At 48.9% G+C, this 20,212-nt stretch overlaps 1 protein-coding gene across 4 annotated transcripts in view; it reads left to right on the top strand.

Annotated features, from left to right (window-relative positions):
- GDAP1L1 (ganglioside induced differentiation associated protein 1 like 1) overlaps window positions 1-16,635 on the top strand; it is a 51,285-nt gene extending 34,650 nt beyond the window's left edge. For 3 of the 4 annotated variants that reach the window (XM_043602321.1, XM_043602320.1, XM_043602322.1), the window contains 3 exons: window positions 2,875-2,972; window positions 3,758-3,872; window positions 15,214-16,635. In XM_043602321.1, coding sequence (XP_043458256.1) covers window positions 2,875-2,972; window positions 3,758-3,872; window positions 15,214-15,557 — 557 coding nt within the window. In that variant the 3' untranslated portion in view covers window positions 15,558-16,635. The remainder of the gene's footprint in view (window positions 1-2,874; window positions 2,973-3,757; window positions 3,873-15,213) is intronic. The other variant, XR_006300736.1, reaches the window with a different exon arrangement.
- Window positions 16,636-20,212: the final 3,577 nt, after the last annotated feature.

Raw genomic sequence — 20,212 nt, 5'->3', positions numbered from 1 at the left:
TTTGAATTTTTAAATTTTTTTAATGTTTATTTATTTTTGACAGAGAGAGAGAGAGACAGAGACAGAGACAGAGACAGAGACAGAGAATGAGTGAGGGAGGGGCAGAGAGAGAGGGAGACACAGAATCCAAAGCAGGCTCCAGGCTCTGAGCTGTCAGCACAGAGCCTGACGCAGGGCTCGGACTCAAACCACAAGATCATGAACTGAGCCGAAGTCGGATGCTCAACCGACTGAGCCACCCAGGTGCCCCTATTATTTGAAGTTTTAAACAAGTATACATGTATAACCTGTTCAAAAACTAATTGGTTAAAAATTTTTTAACCAAAACCAATCAGTGTTATGGTAAAGGAAGCATGGAGGCTATGGGAAGATGCCCATTCCAGCCTCTGGGGGCCTGGAGGGTTTCTGAAATGAAGCAACATCCAAGGATGACCAGGAGGTAGGAGGGGAGGGAGAACCCTTTCATTGAGGGGAAGGAGAGGGTGTAGTGTGCTCAGGGAACTGAAGGAAGTTCAATGTGGATGAAGTGTAGTCTGAGGCAGGTATGAGTGGCCATGCTGTGAGTCTGGGGAGTAGGCCTGACAGAATTGGAATTTTGCCCAAAGAGCAGTGGAGAGACAGGGATGGACAGTGACATGATCTGATGTGCATTTTACAAAGATCCCTCACTGAGTTAGGAGGTCCTGGCTGTCATCTAGGTGAGCAATGACGGTGGCCAGGACTGGATGGAGGCAGTCCCTAAATGCTTCTGGGGGCTGGAGGCACTTCCTCATTCCACCCTGAATCATTTAAAGGAGCCTAGAAGGGAGTGAGGGATCCAGAGAAGGCCTACCCTGCTCCTTCCTTTGAGAAGAGACAAGAACTCAAGGCCCCAGCCCAGCTGGGAGAGGAGAGGGATCAAACAGGATGTAGCAGTCATCCTGCAGTGACCCCTCCAATCAGTCCAAGGTCTTTCCTTGGCTTGGGTTGCCCTTCTAGAGTCTAAAGAGAGCCACGTGTACAGCCCTGGATGACTGGCAAGAGAGAAAATGCTATACTTGACCTTCATGTTCATAAAATATCAATGAGATTTAATATAGCCCCAAAGCTGGAAGGTCTGGGAGGGTATTTACTGTTTTTTCTAGCAGGCCAGGAGATAGGGTGGTAGATGGTGAGACGTCAGAGGGCAGTAGCTGAACACCTGCAGTCACTCATTCACTCACTCATTTTATTCATTCTATTCTATTCTATTCTATTCTATTCTATTCTATTCTATTCATTCATTCATTCAACACTCACTAAGCTCTTGTTCTGTGCCAGGCCTATACTGTGTTTTAAGGAAAAAGGTGAATCTGACATAGCCACTGGTATCCAGAAACTCAAATTCTAGGGGGATACATATACATTCGGAGAGAAGTACATCAGAATCTCTGTGGATAGCATTACAGGGTGTGAACTGCACAAGTCCAGGGGGCACTTTTCGCACAGATTGGAATGTGAATGGATTGGTGCAATGGCATCTCTGATTACTATATTTGCAGTTTTTGGCAGAAAACTTCAGTTTTGGACACTGAAGGACAAAGGCATTGAATGGTCAGACCTCTCAAAGGATCAGGATGGGATTTTTGGAGGAGGTGATCTTGTGCTGGATCTAGAAGGGGATTTTCAGGAATACAGGAAAAAGCTATTCCAGAAGGTAGAAGTAGTGTGAGCAGAGGCCCTGAGGTTTGGAATGGTCTGGCACATTCAGGCCAAGCATTTGGGTGGATGAAATGTTTCCTCAGTGAAAGGTGGAGTTGGTGAGAAGAGAGGAGAGGGATCCTGCTGGTCTTTTAAGGCACGTTGAAGAGTGTGGAGGTTATCCAAGGTCAGTGAGGAGCCAGAGTGGGTTTTAAGCAGGGAATGGCATGGACAAGTGTGTGTTTGAGGAAGACCTCTTCAGTGTGAGTGGGAAGAAGGGCACAGAGTGGAGAGAATGCCAGTGCCTGGGGCCAGGTCAGAATCATCCAGTCTGAACTAAGGGAGTCAGAGGGTTGAAAAGGAGATGTTAAGTATGGGAAAGAATAAGAAGGAGGAATCAATAGGACCTGGGACTGATTTTGTTCAGGGAGGAGGTGAAGGAGGAATTGAAGGCAACCCCCAGGCATCTGGCTTAACTTGGTGTGGGGGAGGGGTGCTGCAGTTAGGGGAGAATGCAGGCGAGGAGCAGGGGGAGCAGGGAAGATGGTGAGGTCTGTTGGGTGAGGTTCAAGGAGCCTAAGAGATGGCTAAGTGGAGTTGGGGCCCAAGGGAAAGGACCAGGCAGGACTGGGGCACCACTCTCCACCTGACTCACCACACCCCAGACTCATTGGCGAAGAATTCTGGAGAAACCCCACCCCAGTCACAGAACAGACCCTAGGATCTTATCCTGCTTATCGTTTACTAGTGTGGGATATTTCGCCTCTCCTAACCCATTTCCTTAACCACGAGAAAGAGTAGGGGGTGGCATGCACTGAAGCATGAGTCTGTCCAGGTTTATAACCTATCCATTTCTGGCAAGCTCCCACTCATTCCCGAGTAGTCCCCTCCTCAGTGGGGTTTCTTGATGCCTTGTGCCTCAGGCAGGTGGCCCTCTATCCCACAGCATTCTGTTCACCCTTCATTGCAGATTGATGGTGCTGTATCCTAGAGATTTCTTTGTGTGTCTCTCTCTCCCACTAGCCTGATCCTAGGGCAGGATGGCACTTCATCCATCCCCGGGTTCCAGCCTGTTGTGCCTACCAAGTGTTGGCTGTCCATATTGTTACTTTTCAGACCAACGTTTGAATAGAACCTACTCACAAGTTTGTGGAAGAAGGGCTGGGGGTGGCACTGGCTATCAGAAAGATGGGACCTTCCTTATTCTCTCCCCAGGACATTTAGCCAATGCCACCACAGACCTCATGAAATTGGACCATGAAGAGGAGCCCCAACTCTCTGAGCCCTACCTTTCCAAACAGAAGAAGCTCATGGTGAGTGCTTCCAGACCTGCTCAGTTCCACTCCCCACTATCTTTCCCATGGAAAAGAACAAAGGCACAAGGCTGGTTCAAAGTAGAGGATCAGCTGATGACATGAAATGAAAACAACACTGGCTTGTTTTTCCAATTCTGTCTCCTCTTGTCATTTACTGGCTACTTGACCTTGAGCAAGCCACTGTCCCCCTGGAGCCTTGGTCTCCTCATGTCTTAGGTTGTGTCCCTAAGAGCAGAGCATTGGATGGAGGTTCTTGGATAAGAGTGACATTGAGGGAGTGTTCTGAGGAGAACCCTGTAAGGGTGGGAGGGATAGGAAAGAGGGAGGGGCCAAGTTCACCTCTGCAGCATGAGTGGCACCACAAAGTTGATCCACCCCAAGGCAAGGGGCAAGCCTTTTATACTTCTGTATCTGTCAGTCAGTGGTTACATATTGCCTGGCGGGGGCTTGAGGGGCCTGTATCTCCAGGCAGCTTTTCTTTGGCTGAGAGTAATTCTCAGGAAAAGGGGCAGCAATGAGCTCCTATTAATGAACCCTTACAACAGTTGGTATATGAGAGTGCCAGTCCTGTGAAAGAGGTCTGGCCAGGACAGCTGAGCTCAAGGGGCACTGAGCACCAGATGCGGGTGCTTCGTAACCATGGGGCACCCTCTACACTGAAGGGGATGTTTGGAGGCTGGGTTTGCCAAAGAGCGTCTGGGTCAAGCTCCTTCAATCCCAGGCCACCCAGGCTCAATGGAAGCCAACTCAACTCCTCTGGCTCCTGCCTGTCCTGTCCCCAGGCCAAGATCCTGGAGCACGATGATGTGAGCTACTTGAAGAAGATCCTCGGGGAGCTGGCCATGGTGCTGGACCAGATAGAGGCGGAGCTGGAGAAGAGGAAGCTGGAGAATGAGGGTGGGTGCCAGCTCTGTCTGGGGTAGGTGGGTGCTGGAGCCCATCCGGCCCACCTGACCCTGTTTAGTTCCAGCCCCTTTATCCCAAAGATGTCAGAGGACCTCCCAGGTCATTAGAATCACGGGCCATGGAGTCAGATACACTTAGGTTTAAGTCCTAGCTTGACCACTTGGTAGTTAAGTGATCATGGGTCAGGTACTTCACTTCCCTGGACCTCAGTTTCTCATCTGTATAATAGGGATAATAAGAAGACCTGCCAAAAGTGTTGAAATATTACATGAAATAATACACGAAGAATGTTTAGGTTAATGCTTAGCACACAGTAGATGCTTAACAAAGATTCATGAAGATGATAATGCTGGTGGTAGTTGGTGATTAACATGACCCACCACATCCTCTTGCCTTCCCCTGCTCAAGGGTGCGTTATGGCTCTTTCTGACCTTGATCTTTCTGTTTAAGTGGCTCTCTGGACCCTAAGTGTGCAGCCTCTTTCCCATCTCCACAACTTTGCTCCTGCAGCTCTTGCAGCCAGGAGTACAGTCTCCATGCCACTCTGCTCCTTTCTCCTTTTATGTGCTGTCTTTGCTACTTCTCTTCTTCAAATTTGATTCCAGACCTTCTTGTCTTGCTCTGTTTTAGGCGACCTGTTAGTCTTGTCTCCTCAGCTGTGCTAATTTATGGAGCCTATGCAACATGGAGTGCTACACTCACAGCTTCACATGCACACCCCATCTAAATGGGAAAACTGTGGGGCACAGTGCTGTAACAGATGGGTTTAGGAGCGCCTGGCTGGCTCAGTCGGTAGAGCATGCAACTGTTAACTCAGGGTTCAAGCCCCACATTAGGTGTTAGAGATTACTTAAAATAAAATCTTAAAAAGGAAAAAAAAAAGAAAGATGGGTTTAGAGTCAGGCAGGTTTAAGTTAGAGTTCCAGCTTTGCCGCCTGTACTGTGTGACTTGGACAAGTTGTTTTCCCTATTGGAGCCTCAGTTTCTTCATCTGTAGAATGGGATGGTAAGAACACAACTTAACGCCATCTTGTTGGACTCTTATAAAAAGTAAATGCACTTTGCACATTGCCTGGAACATGCTAGTTTAAACATATAATAGCTAACGGCATGCACATTCTCCATTGAGAAAAATGAGGCTCAGAGAGATACGTGGACGTGCTCAACATCACACCGCTCATAAATGGCATGGTTAGGGCAAGAACATGTTCCCTCTTGACAGGTCCAGTGCTCTTCCAGCATCTCGTAACTGAGGCAAGCACAAGGTACACATAGATACCTAGAGTCCTAAATAGGGACATTGCCATGAGTTCTAAAGTGAGGGCCCTAAATCCTCTGTAGAAAAAAGCATGGCAAGGCTTAGTAATGAAACTAATATACACATCTCAAGAAGGGACTTTCTCCTTCCTGTCAGGGAAGGTGCTTAAGGGAGCCCTTACAGAAGAGTGCTCAGAGGCCAGAAGGCATGGTGTTTCTAAGACTGCCTTTGGGGTCAGACAGAGTTCTAGCTCTGCCATTCTCTCATTGGTCAACCTTAATTCTCAGGCACATCTTATATATTCATGGGTTAATTTGCTTGGCTGCCATAGCAAAATCCCATAGACTGGATGAGTTAAACCACAGAGATCTATTTTCTCACAGTTGTGGAGTCTGGAAGTCTAAGTTCAAGGGGCTGGCAGGTTTGATTCTTCTGAGGCCTCTCTTGGGCTTACAGAGGCTTTCTTCTGTGTACACACCCCTGGTGTCTGTGTGGCAAAATGTCCTCTTCTTACAAGGACACCTCGGATTGGTTAGGGCCCACCCTGATGGCCTCATTTTAACTTACCTCTTTAAAGTCCCTTTCTCCAAATATAGTCACATTCTGAGATACTGTGGATTAGAGCTTCAACATATGAATTTTGGAAGGACACCGTTCAACCCATACTGCTTTCATCTTTAACAACACTTACTGTGTGTCGAGTACTATTCTGTTTCACATAGTTTAATCCCCATAGCAACTTTAGGAGATAATATGAGTAACTACGATGAAGAAACTAAGGCACAGAGAGGTTCAGTAACCTTCCCAAGGTCACACAGATAGAAATGGGGGAGCCTAGATTTAAACCCTGGCTCCCAGAGTCTGAGTTTGTTTTTTTTTTTAATTTTTCTTCAACGTTTATTTATTTTTGGGACAGAGAGAGACAGAGCATGAACGGGGGAGGGGCAGAGAGAGAAGGAGACACAGAATCGGAAACAGGCTCCAGGCTCCGAGCCATCAGCCCAGAGTCCGACGCGGGGCTCGAACTCACGGACCGCGAGATCGTGACCTGGCTGAAGTCGGACGCTTAACCGACTGCGCCACCCAGGCGCCCCGAGTCTGAGTTTTTAAGCTCGAGCTCTGCCACTTCTTCTGTGATAAAATGAAAGCCTATTCACAGGGCTGTTGTGCGGCTCAATGAGAAAGTATGTGAAAGGGAATAAACACCTGGCCTGACACACAGTATGGAAATGTCCACAAATATTAGCTGCTGATATGATCAAGGGAGACACAGAGTGTGACCTAGTTGGAGAGCAGGGTTGATAGTCCTGGAGAACAGCTTTGGATGCTCAGGTGATCCCTAGATTGGAAGCCTCCTGACCTCAGTCTCTGTGTTCGTCATGAGCTCTTCCAAGAGGAGGCAACATTGTACTGCTCCATGGCAAGATGACTGGGGCTGTTCCAGATGGGGATGTTGGACAGTCCTGTGTCCCTCCATGGCTGGGGGAGGCAGCAAAGGTCCAGGAAGTAGCTGGGCCCACATGGTCTCTCACTCATTCACCCACTGGGGCGTCCCCAAACTTCCCTGGGGGGATCACTCATGCCCTCCACTTGTCCCCTTGTGAGGCAGAGCCCAGGGTTGGGAGGTATTATAATGTCACAACTAAGACCCCTAGCATGGAGCCAGATGACACTGATGTGGGTTCTTGATCAGCTGTCTCCTAGTTCTGTGACCTTATGGAATTCACTTCACTTCTCTGAGCTCTTCTACAAAATGTGGGTAATAATAGAATCCAACTCACAGGGAGGTTGTGAGGGTTCATAAAGATAATGAGTATTGGTCACTCTCCACATTACCTGGCTAAAAGTAAAATGTTCTAGAAATAGCAGTTTCAAAAATAATTACCATTACCATTCTTTTCATTCATTTATTGTAATATTTCTTGGACACCTACTGTGTGCCAGGTCCTGGGGATAAAATGCAAGAAAAAACAAGATATTGTTCTTGCTCTCATGGAGTTTACAGTCGTATGGAGAAGAAAGACATTAATCAAATAATCCCATCAGTAAAAACAGAATTGTACACAGTGGTAAGTGTTAAGATTGATAATGAAAAGAACAGGGAAAATCTGATAAAGCTTCTCTGAAGAGGTGACATTTCAAATAAGATTTGAAGGATATGGAGGGGCCAGCCTTGTGAAGAACCAGGACAGGTGTGTCCCACACTGAGGGGATACCATTGCGGTGGGGGGTGGGGGGAGGGATAGCTGGGAGCTCTCCAGTACTTGGCTACTGTGTGCTGAGTAATGGGGAGAGTGGCATGAGTGAGGTTGGAGAGAGCCAGAGAGATGCAGGATAATGGACCTGTGTTTAGAATTTAGAATGTACCCATATTTATATTTTATTCATATTTAGAATTTAGATTTTATACCATATACAAATCCATCCAATGGGGAATCCTTGGATGGTTTTGAGAAAGGGATTGTATCAGTTAGCTTTTGCTGCATAACGAATAAACTCTAAATCTGAGTGACTTAAAAGAACCTTTTATTTGTTCATGATTTGTGCTTTGGCAGTTTGGGCTGGGCTCAGCTGGGATCGCTTGTCTCTGTCCCACATGCTGGTGGTGGTATCACTCAGGTATTTGTGGCCAGCTGGCAGTCAGTGACCTCCCTGGCATGTCTGGTGGCTGGCTTGCTGTTGGCAGGGCCAATGGGAGTAAGTGGGCTACATGTTGCTCATCGCCCAGAGGCTAACCCAGGCTCATTCGTATGGTGGTGGTCAAAGCCATTTCTGAGCAGCGAGGGAGCAAAGGCTCAGCACATAAACCCTTTCCCAGCTTCTGTTTGTGTGGAATTTACTAGAACCCCGTTGGCTAGAGCAAGTCTTGATTAAAGGGGTGAAGACTCTGCCTCTTGTTGGCAGAAGCAGCAAAGCCACATGCACACAGGATGGGGGAAATTGGTGGCCATTGTTGCAATCCACCAATGGTGAGGTGTGTTCTGACTTTAAGGGCACTCTGGTTGCTGTGAGAATGGATTTCAAGGGAGACTGATGGAAGGTTGTCACAGCAGCCCAGGAGGGATGATATTGGCCTGGACTGAAGAAGTGGCAGGGGTGATTGGGAGGCGTGGATGGACTTGAGAGGCATGTTGGAGACAGAATGAACTGGAACTTGCTGAATGGTCGAGTGAGGTGGGAAGAGTAAGGAAAAGGATGACTACTGGGTTTTGGTCTGAGCTACTGAGTGGTGCCATTTCCTGATATGGGCAGAGGAGGCTGAGTGTTCAGTTTGAGGCACAGTGAGTTCAAGATGCCTTTCAGACACCCAAGAGGGGGTGTCACATAGCCATTGGTATTCTAGTCTGCCTTGTAATGGAGAGGTCAGAATCTGAAGAGAGATTGGTGAGACTCCAGCATATATGTGGTATTTAAAGCCATAGAACTGGGCAATTCATCCAGGGAGACAGTGGAGAGAGACAAAACAGAGGAGTCAAGGGCTGATGTGTCCTTTTGCTGCACAGCAAATTTCCCCTGAATTAGGGGCTGAAACAGGAACAAAACCCACATGTTTTACATCACACATTTTCTGTGGCTCAGGAATTCTGGAGCAGGGTAGATGCTGGTTCTAATTTATGGTTGCATGATGCAGGTTGCACTCAAGCTTGGCTGGGGTGCAGTCATTTGAGCTGGAGACTCCACTTCCCAGATGGCTCAGTCACGTGGTTCTTTTTTTTTTTAATGTTTACTTACTTTAGAGAGAGAGAGAGCGTGAGAGCGAGGGGAGGGGCAGAGAGAAGGGGGACAGAGGATCCAAAGCAGACTCCATACTGACAGCAGCAAGCCCAATGTGGGGCTCGAACTCATGAACCGTGAGATCAGAACCTGAGCCCAAGTCAGACCAGGCGCCCCTCGTTCACATGGTTCTTAACTAAAGGTCTCAGTTCCCCGCTGGCCATTGGCAGGAGGCCTCAGTTCCTCATTACCTAAGCTTCAGTGGGGCTGTTTGAGATTCCTTACAACATGGCTGATCGCTTTCCCCTGAACGGGTGAACGCAGAAAGAGAGAGAAGCAGCCACAATGCCTTTTATGACCTACTGTTGGAAGTCACTGTCACTTCTGTCACATTCTATTCATTAGAAGCAAGTCACAAAATACAGTCCATATTCAAGGGGAGGGAAATTGGGTTCCATCGGAGAAGTATTGAGTAGTTCATGAGCATATACTTTTTTTAAAGTCCATGTGCTTATTTTTGAGAGTGAGCATTTGCATGCAAGCAGGGGAGGGACAGAGAGAGAATCCCAAGCAGGCTCCAGACCAGGGGCTTGAACCCACGAACCACGAGACCATGTCCCAAGCTGAAATCAAGAGTTGGATGCCCAACCGACCCAACCACCCAGGTGCCCTTTGTGAGCATATTTTTAAAACTACCACACCTGCCCTGAGATCCCCCCACATCAAGGAGAGGGTAGAGGCAGAGGAGCCAGCAAAGCCAGCAGAGAGAGGAGCCAGTGATGTAGGACCCTTGTGTGAATGGAACCCAGAAAGGATTGTGCTTTAAGGAAAGAACAGTGTCAAGCCATGAATTTTGTCTCATGGCTGTTGGCTGTGACCTTGCCAAAGGCAGTTTAGTTGGAATGTGGGGGCTGAAGGCTAAAGAGTAAACACGAGGTGAAGAATGAAGACACCTCTTTTGCGACGTTTAGCTGTGGGAGTAGAGAGATGGGATGGTGCCTGAAGAAGGATGCGGGGTGAAGAGAGGAATCTTTTTTAAGATAGGTGATCCAAGGGGCACCTGGGTGGCTCAGTCGGTTGAGCGTCCAACTTTGGCTCAGGTCATGATCTCGCGGTCTGTGAGTTTGAGCCCCATGTCGGGCTCTGTCCTAACAGCTCGGAGCCTGGAGCCTGCTTCGGATTCTGTGTCTCCCTCTCTCTCTGCCCCTCCCCAGCTCATGCTCTCTCTCTCTCTCTCTCTCTCTGTCAAAAATAAATAAACATTAAAAAAAATTTTAAGATAGGACATCCAAGAGCATATTTCCAAGCTGGTAGAAGTAACCCAGTGGGAGGGAGAAATCAGTGCTGCAGGATGGATGGCACCCAGTCCCGGAGGGGACACTAGGGACCTGCTTCAAGGCAGGGGCCCCATAGGAAACAGGGCACCTCGAATCAGGTAAAGGTGAAAAGCACTTAATCAAAGGACTATTTACAAATATGTGGGCAGGATGCAGGAAGAGCACAGGGACAAATGCAGTGCCCTGGGCCTGAGGTCGCGAGGTCGTGAGGCATGGCAGCAGCTTCAGGAACATGGACAGAGAGGCTGTGTGGAGAGGGGGACCCCCTGGCAGGAGCTGTGACCTTCAGTCTGTGGACACACCCAGTCCGTGGCGATGCACAGAGAGGACACTGAGGGAAGCAAGACTCTGACCTCACTTTCGCCCACCCTCCCATCTCCTGCCTCTGCTCCCCAGTGGCTGGAGCCAGAGGGCGTGGAGCCCCACCGGTTTTTCCATCAAGTCATTCTCCTGTGGCACAGAGCCTCTCGGAGAAGGGAGGAGAGTAGGTCTGGAAGGCAAAGGGAAGATGTGTGGCCTCAGACAGGAAGTGGGGGGCAGAGACCCACAGAGGACCTGGCCATGAGAGGAGGTGGCTGGCGCCCTCCACCGCGGAGTGGCCCAAGGTAGTGTGCATGTAGGTGACTGGCTTTGTGGGTTTCCTGGTTGGAGTGAGGGCTTTTCTGGCTGAAGGTTCCTATTTTCTTTTAATTTTTTTAATGTTTATTTATTTTTGAGAGAGAGAGAGAGAGAGAGAGAGAAGGGGAGGGGCAGAGAGAGGAAGACACAGAATCCAAAGCAGGCTCCAGGCTCTGAGCTGATAGCAGTGAGCACAACACGGGGCTCAAACTCATGAACTGTGAGGTCATGACCTGAGCTGAAGTTGGACACTTAACTGTCTGACCCACCCAGGCACCCCCGAAGGCTCCTATTTTCTGAATGAAGCACGCAGTGGCATCATCAGCTGAGTGAGGACTGGGGACAGAGTGTGAGGAGAGGAGTGTGGTTGTCTTTGCAGGGCGTGGGAAAGCCAGCCTACTCCAGAACTATCAGAGGCCCAGGCATGGCTGAGTGCTGTCTTGGGCTTTGTGGTTATGAATCTGAGGCATAGCCGGTCAGCGTCACTGTCTCCAGCACACTCAGCTGGCAGACTCGGAGAAGGCACAAGACAGAGTTTGTCCAGGGCTGGGGGCTTTCCAAAGGGAACGCATAGCTGGAGGGGAGGGGGAAACCGAATGGGTCCGGCCCTCTGGTGACATACCAGATGTCTACATACGTGGTGGTCATGGCTATCAGAATTTGCCCACAGACGTAAATACAGGCATGGCCACACTTAGTGACGTGCACATACATGCTCGTGAGCATCTGTCTGCAGGCCAACAGCCAAGTGGATGTGGGCAGGCATGTCACGTATACACGTGGGGATTCCACACCACACGGACACAGATGCCCAGGTGTGCGGATATCCACGTGTGCACACACAATCAGCTGCGGGGACTTGAGCAGGCAAACACATAGGCCAACAGACACATAGATCTGCACACAGACCCAACAAAGAATACACCTCTTTGTTTCTCTTTTTAGAGTTTATTTATTTATTTTGAGGGAGAGAGAGAGAGAGAGTGAGTGTGAGTAGGGGAGGGGCAGAGAGAGAGAGAATCCCAAGCAGGCTGTGCACCGTCGGCACAGAGCCCAACCCGGGACTCAGTCTCACAAAGCATACGATCATGACCTGAGCTGAAACCAAGAGTCGGATGCTTGACTGACTGAGCCACCCAGGGGCCCGAGTGTATGTGGAGATACATGCACATGCGCTTTTTCATCCGCACACGGAAAGAAGCAGTGTTATGTAGTGGTTGTAAGCACAGACTCTGCAACCAGATGGCCTGGGTTCAAATCCAGGCTCTGCTCTGCCGTGAACTAGCTGTGTGGCTTTGACCAAGTTACTTATCCTCTCTGTGCCTCGGTTGCCTCATGTGTAAAGTGGGGATAATAATCCCTACTTGATAGGGTTGTCATGAGGATTAAGGAAATTACAGCACGTGTCCTGGTTCATCTCCCACCTCACAGGCTGTTCCTTCTCATGTGCCTTTGCTGGTTTCTCCTCGTTCACTGGAGAACCTTGGAGTGCCCCAGCGCTCAGTCCTTGGTCCTGTTCTCAAACCTGTCTGTCTCCTCCAATCTGTCACTGGGGTCTACAGACCCCTTGGTCCTGCCTCCTTTCACTGCCCCTCGCCCCCATCCTGATCTCACCCTGCTCCGGACCTAGTGGTAACTCCCTTGTCCACCAGCAAGAGCACTCCTTGGCCTGCACCGTCGGCTTCCGTGCCCTTCTCTTGCTTTATCATACTTTGTAAAACCTCAAACATGGTTATACCCGACTCTTGACCTAGTCAGCACCGGCACCTGTGAACCCAAGTTAGAGGCTAGAGAAATACACATGCATGCAGGCTGGTCTCACTTTGGATTCAAGACCACTAGCCTTAGATGGCTCTCCGGCTGCCCTGGGCCGCCCCTGTCCCCCTCCCCAGGTGACTACTTAATAATACTTTCTTCTTCCTCCTCAACCTTCTAACCACTGCCTCCACCCCTCCCCTCACTGACTGTTTCTATATCACTGAGAAAATGGAAGCTTTAGGAGGAGACCCTCAGATCTCTGACCCCACAACCTCTCCCCGACCAGCATCAGTGCCCATACACACACCATGTTTTAGCAGCTCAAAGGTGCACCTCTCTTATGTCACATCTCAGCATCTCTGAAATTGCAGTGTTTCTCACAAAGTTTAATTGGCACCATTGTTCCCTCCAGGGTGGATCTCTTACGTTTGACAGCAACTTAGATTTGATGAAACGTAGTACCGCACACTCCCTTGTATTCCCAAGAGTGAACTGTCCTTCAACTAGTAACTCTTCCCCGTGAATACTAGCCATCCCGTTCAAGGACTCACGTCAGTAATTCCCTCCACTGTCTTTTGTAGTGTCATCCCCTCTCTGCTAGAGCATTCCCATCAACATCCTGGGTTTCCTCTCCCAACTTGCAAAGACACTCTGGACCTGTCTCTCATATTGGCATATCCTTCCCATTACAGCGAAATTCCCTGAAAGAGTGATCTTCGCTCACCGTCTCCAGTTCCTCTCCTCCATTTCTCTCTTGAACTCCTTCCAACCAGGCTTTCAGCATCAGCATCTACTCTTGTCATGGTCACCAGTCACCAAATGCCACCACAGTTCTCAGCCTCCTACTTGACCTCTCTGCAGCGTTTGAACACAGCCGGGCACTCCCTTCTCCTTGGGACACTTCCTAACCTTGACTTCCAGGGTAACACAGTCTCCTGGTTCATCTCCCACCTCCCAGGTGCTCCTTTTTATGCTCCTCTGCTGGTTTCTTCTTGCTGCCCAATATCTAAATCTTACAACCCCCAAGCTCAGTCCTTGGTCCTATTCTCAGATCCGTCTACACTCACTTTCTCGCTGATGTCCCCCCACCTCCATGCTGATTATGTACACCTGAACTAGGTACATGTACCTCTAACTGCTGACTCATCATCTCCCTTTGGCTATCCAATGGGCATCTTGAAGGTTATGTTGTTCAAGAACAAACTTCAGATTATTAGGGCCTTCATTACACTTTACCTCCTCGTTCCATGAAACCATCAACCCCTCAAGACACTGTCTTGCCCTGTGTCATGTCAGGTCAGGTCTTCATGTCCAGCACATACATAAACATTTGTTGGATTAATGAATAAATGAATGAACAAGAAGATACAGAGTGAAAGGGATGGAAGGGATCAGGCTTTGATGGTGGAGGGCATCAGATTCAGGAAATTTCTGAGCTGAAAGGGACACCTGCTCAAAGATGCAGAAGCAAGCTTCCTAGGACAGCAGACCTCACAGGAAGTGGAGGCAGAGAGGAGGCAGAGGGGAGTCTCCAGGCATGAGACACAGCAGGGGCAAAGGCCCGGAGGTGGACAGGCAGCTCCTCTGGTCTCCTACATCACCTTTGTTCAAAACCCCGCCATTCTCCCCACTGACCATGTCAATGTCCAAATTCCTTTGCCTGGTTTTTAAGCCTTTTCACTAGTTTATCTGCATCCACTTCTCTAATCTTGACTTCTCATGAATCATCCACTTATCCACTGGGTCCCCCAGGCAAGCCATGCCCATTTTCAGTCCCTCCAGCTGCTATGTTGAGAACACACTCTAGGAAGTCCAGGGCAGAATCAAGAAGACCTTGTAAGAGGACATGATGATAACCCAGGTAGGAGAGAATGTTTGTTTGGACTAGGATGGTAACAATGGAGGTAACATCACACTCTGGATGTATTTTGAAGAGAAGTCGATGGGAATTGTTGACATACTGTACATGAGGAATGAAAGAAAGAGGACTCGATGTGGCATGGGGCTGTGGCCTGAGCAACTGACAGGGTAGGCATGTGGCTGCTGACATGGGGAAGACTGTGGTGGGTTTGGAAGTGACTATCAGGAATTCTATTTTGGACATACCGAGCTTGAAATGCATAGTGGACATCCAAGTGGAGCTGTAAAATGGGAAGTTAGACATAGGAGGCTAGAGTCTATTTTTAAAAAAAATTTTTTTCAACGTTTATTTATTTTTGGGACAGAGAGAGACAGAGCATGAACGGGGGAGGGGCAGAGAGAGAGGGAGACACAGAATCAGAAACAGGCTCCAGGCTCTGAGCCATCAGCCCAGAGCCTGACGCGGGGCTCGAACTCACGGACCGCGAGATCGTGACCTGGCTGAAGTCGGACGCTTAACCGACTGCGCCACCCAGGCGCCCCTAGGAGGCTAGAGTTTAAATACATATATTTGCACTTAAAAAGTCAGTTGGTTCAAAGAAAAAATAGTAATAGAGGTAGTATAAGCGTAAGGCAAACATCATGAAAGCTGTATGGAAGTGAGTGACCTCGGGGCAGTGCTGTGGCGGGCAGGCAGAGGCTGGAGGAGTCCAAGGGAGAGAAGTCCCATCAGCTTGATGGGACGAAGCTGACCTGTCCACCCCCATCTCCTCTCCCTTCCCCCCAGGGCAGAAATGTGAGCTGTGGCTCTGTGGCTGTGCCTTCACCCTCGCCGATGTCCTCCTGGGAGCCACCCTGCACCGTCTCAAGTTCCTGGGACTGTCCAAGAAATACTGGGAAGATGGGAGCCGGCCCAACCTGCAGTCCTTCTTTGAGAGGGTCCAGAGGCGCTTGGCCTTCCGGAAAGTCCTCGGAGACATCCACACCACCCTGCTGTCGGCCGTCATCCCCAACGCGTTCCGGCTGGTCAAGCGGAAACCCCCATCTTTCTTTGGGGCGTCCTTCCTCATGGGTTCCCTGGGGGGGATGGGCTACTTTGCCTACTGGTACCTCAAGAAAAAATACATCTAGAGCCAGGCCCGGGCTCAGCGCCTGTCGGTGTCTCTGTACTGTGTGATTCCCAGCAAGCTCTCAGTAACGCACTGTCTCATGAACACTTGGACAGCCACTCCCCACCCCGTTTGGAGTAATTCTATCGTCAATGTGAAAACATTCCATAGTTTAGAAGTAGACGTTGCCAATGCCGTGAGTTGAGGCCACGGCTCTACTAAAGGAGAGAAAGAGTGAGCGTGAGTGTGAAAGAGAGAGAGAACAGAAAACACGAATGCCTTTTCTTTTGATTCAAGGTCTCAAGATGGAACTGTGGGGACTGGTTAGGATCTGAGGTGAGTCCCAGGCTGTTTGATCCACCAGGGCCCAGATTCTGGGAGGTGCTGGGGGCTCAGAGGGCCTGATCCCCTCGCCTCCCCTTCCCTCTTGCCCAGGGAACTCTTCCACAGGACAAAGCCAACATCAACACTTGACTCTTCCAAGTGGTGCCTCCGGCTGGGGCTGGGGCTGGAGACCGCGGACCCTGGGGAGGCTCCTGAAGACCCCAAGGGGCTCCACTCTTCTCCTGCACGTGGACTGAGACAGCACTGGCACAAGCCAAGACAGTGGCACCCAACCACCAGGCCATGCCTGGGACCGACACCATGAGCACGCCCTCTTGTCCCCTCCTGATTTGGCCAATGTGTTTGCTTTACCAGAAGTCCCTGGAAGAGCACCCACCCATCACCTCTTCCCGCTGGGGGTTGACTTCCCACCATGGGAGGTGGACTTGCAGCGAAAGCCATGTTGACCTTCTCTCAGAAGGTCAGTCCTGGCCTGCGTGCAGGGGTGGGTCTGGAGGTGGATGGACTCAGGTCCTTCCCTCTGCCTCTGCCAAAGCCACCTCCTTTACTGCCCACCTTCCCCATCACATGTGGGGCTTCCCCTGTGCCCCACCATGCCACATGGAGCAGGGGAGTGTGGTGTCTCTGCATCCCTGCTGCCCTCCCTGGTCGTGTCTCACTTTCCTGTGCCTTTTGCATGTTGGGAGAAGGTCTGGGTGTCACTGCCGCTCATGCTTAGAAACCACCGAAAGCCCCCAATAAAGCATTCAGGAGGAGCAGTTGCTTTTCATTTCTAGACCTGTGTTGTCCATCCATCTCTCCTTTCCAAAGTTTGGGGCAGAGAGGCAGAGACTCGAGGTTCAGATTCAGCGGTTCGCAAGAGTAAGCAAGAATAAAGTCCAGGTCTCAAGTTGCTGGTTGTGGGGATGGCTTCTGGGTGGACTTTGCAATGTCCTGACCTTGGCATAAACCCACCTCACTTGGACACAGGGCTTCTCAGTTTACAGAGCATGTTCACAACCATCTGCTTGTGTTAACCTGGACATAGACCGGGGTATACCCAGGTCACATTCCCAGAGGGGAAAATGAGTTAAAATGTCTGAAGAACATTAAACCAGGGATATACCTTATAGAACATAAAGCATAGTTTATTGATTTTGCAAAAATGTATAAGAATTTGCCCTTTTTTGTGTGTGTGATGAAAAGAAAAAAATAACCAGGGCCCTGATAGGACAAGCATGGGACATAATAGAGTCACCATCTGGCACTGTCCACCCCTTAGGCTACTCAAACATCTACACAGACTCTCCACATAATTAAACTCCACTTAAGAACAATGACATCATGCCTAATCCCGATGAGGTTGACTGGTCTGCTTGCACCTTCTCTCCAAAATGAGACTCACAAAGCCTCATCAGTAACATCACTCTGGATGATATTGGATTCTACTTCTGGAGGGCACAGGCACTCCTCAGTATACTGTAATCTACATATTAAAATGTTAATTTATCCATCACTAGCATTCCTTGTATACAATGTAAACACACACATAACAAGCGAGGAAGAAAATCCGCATAGCTGCCAGAGTCCTCATGTCTGTTATTGATCCCAAGGCCATTGTGGATACTTATAGTTTCTCCTTTTTCCACTAGCTATCCCATATTCTCTTTGTCTGAGGACCAGCACCTCATGGTTGGGGTATTTTATCTGACTCAGGCTTTGGTGGTCTTGAGTTGCTGTGGTCGTCCATTAATCTTTTACTATTGGCCATGGAAATACCACGGGGCACCCCAGGGAATCCTCTACTTCCTATACATAGTTTTCCATGCCACCATTGCAGCAGCAACCCCATTTACCCTCGATGACCAGGACCAATCACCCTAGTCTGTAAACTTTTTGCATGTAGTTTCAATGGTAGGAGATCAAAATGGCCAAATTATAATCTCAGCTTCTACTAATTTAGTTGAACCATTGACGTATTCCCCAACAGAAGCACTCCTTCCTTGGGAATTATAAGCTCTAAAACATAAAAGTCCAAAGATTCAGGAATGGATAGCAACATTTTTGTGAATGGGCTATTATGTGCAATAGTGAGAGCTAGTCTCCCATTCCCACCTCAGCACTGCTGAACCTATGTTTTCTGTATGGGGAAGGGACAGCACTGTGGGCCATACAAAGTTTATACTGCATCCTGTAGGACATCACCTCAACATTGCAGTGTCTCCTGGCTGGTGCTGTAATGGAGTCTTTAATAGGCCATTTCAATGTTCTGTAAGCATAGCTGCTTCTAGATAATAGAGCACATGGTAAGACCAGAAAGTTCCACAGGGATAATTACACCGTTGCGTTTCTTTTGCAGTGATATCAACCCCTTGGTCAGAAGCAATATTGTATGGAATACCAGGACTGGAGCCAAGGTGTCCGTGGATGTCGTGGTCAAAGAAGGCAAATCCATATATAGGATATACAAATTGCTGCTCGCTGCTCTCTCCATGATGGAAGGGGTCAATGTGACCAGTTTGCCACTAGGTGGCTAGTTCCTACAGGGAATGGCTCCATATCAGGAATTCTGTGCATGTTGGGTACTTGATGCTGGTATTACCTAGATCAGTCTTGCTGAGAGGGAGTCCATGTTGTGTACACCTAGAACCTCTAGCTCGATCACCATGGCCATTTTGTATGTGAGCCCATTGAGCAAGCACTAGGGTGGCTGGGGGAAGGGAATGACTTGTATCTACAAAACAAGTCATTTTGTCCAAATATTTGTTAACACGCTCCTCTACAATGAGTACTTTTGGGGGAGATACAAACATTCTCTTTCTGTGCCCATTGTTACAGATTCGCCCACAATCTTTCTTTCACAGATATCCTTGTTACCAATCCTCCATTCTTGCTCTCTCCATGCTCTTGATCATCCAGCCAAACCATCCATTCCATGAATATGTGTAGATCCGTCTTTCTGGACTTCTGTCTCCATCTAGATATAGTGGACAACCACAGTTACTGCTTGAAGTCCTGTTCACAGTGAGGATTCTCCGTCTCCAGTGTCTTTGAGGGCATTCCCCGTGGTGCTGCGACCACCCACTTCCAGCTAGAACCAGGATTGAGATTTTTCTTCCTCCATCATTTGATCAGAGTGAGTTCGTCACAAGGCCTTAGGTGTTGGATGAGGAAGAGGTGGTGATGTGGCAGGAATAGTTGACATCCTCTGAGCTGTTTCACTTCCAATTGATTGAATGCTGCTCTACGTACCCAGCCTTACGACTTGATCAATCAGATGGCATCCAGTTCACGACAGGCAGCTCAGGTTGCTTAGTCATTTGGTGTCTCATGGTCAGGTGTTCAGTCTCTTCCAGGGCCCAGTAGCAGGCCAGAAACGAATTTTCAAAAGGACAGTTGTTATATGCAGAAGAGGACAGGACTTTGTTCCAAGAGCGTGGGGGTATGTGCTGAGAGTTTCTTATTAGGGCTGGCTGGAGGCTCCACCCACCATGTCTAAACCACAGACAATTTCAACACCATTGGATCTGCTGGGTCATTCCGAGCATCTGAACTGCAGCCTGCATCTACTTTGGGATCCACCCAAAACCAGAAGTCTTATGGGTTGTCCTGTAAATGGTTTGGAGCAACACACACAAAGGGGGGTACGTTGCCTCTCAAATCCAAACAGGGCCACCGATTACAGTGCTTCCATCTTAGTGGCAGGCATAGCAACTTCTTCACTTGGAAGGCATAGCCTGACATTTCCTAACCCCCCGGGTCCCTAGAAATTTTAACAAGGCTACAGGTTCCTGAATGTTCCTGAGGTTTATATACCACCCTCTGGCATGTGTGGGTCTTTCTATAGCATCTGGTGCACTTGCCATTTCCTTTTCACCGGGAACAACATGATGTCATCAACGTGGTGGGTCAGTGTCTTATTATGGGGACATCAGGGTAATCAAGGTCTCTATACATGAGATTACAACAGAGAACAAAAAAGCTGACATAGCCCCACAGTAAGAAGCTACTGCTCTGCCCAATAACAGCAAATGGCTTTTGGTGGTCCTCACCAAATGGTAGAGAGAACAACAGTTTCCAGACCAGATGTTGCATTAAAAGTGCTAGACACTGTGTTGATTTTCTTTAGTAAAGAAGCCACATCTGAAAAGCGGCAGTTTGAGTCACCACCTGAAGGAGTTCATGATGAAACATGACCCTTCTCCAGACCCACCCATTTTCCAGTGTTGTAACTAGTCTAGTGTGTGGGGGCGTGGGGAGTTCCAGGAACTTTCCCTGGTCTACCCGAATAGCCCTTCTACCTAGTTGGAGAGGTAGAAATGTTGGGATGGCCTTAACACATGACTTTGCCTC

The sequence above is a fragment of the Prionailurus bengalensis genome, chromosome A3 (assembly GCF_016509475.1).
Source record: "Prionailurus bengalensis isolate Pbe53 chromosome A3, Fcat_Pben_1.1_paternal_pri, whole genome shotgun sequence".
NCBI classification, from domain to species: domain Eukaryota; kingdom Metazoa; phylum Chordata; class Mammalia; order Carnivora; family Felidae; genus Prionailurus; species Prionailurus bengalensis.
Note: the sequence above shows the minus strand (reverse complement) of the source record. Positions and strands in the feature narration are given on the sequence as shown.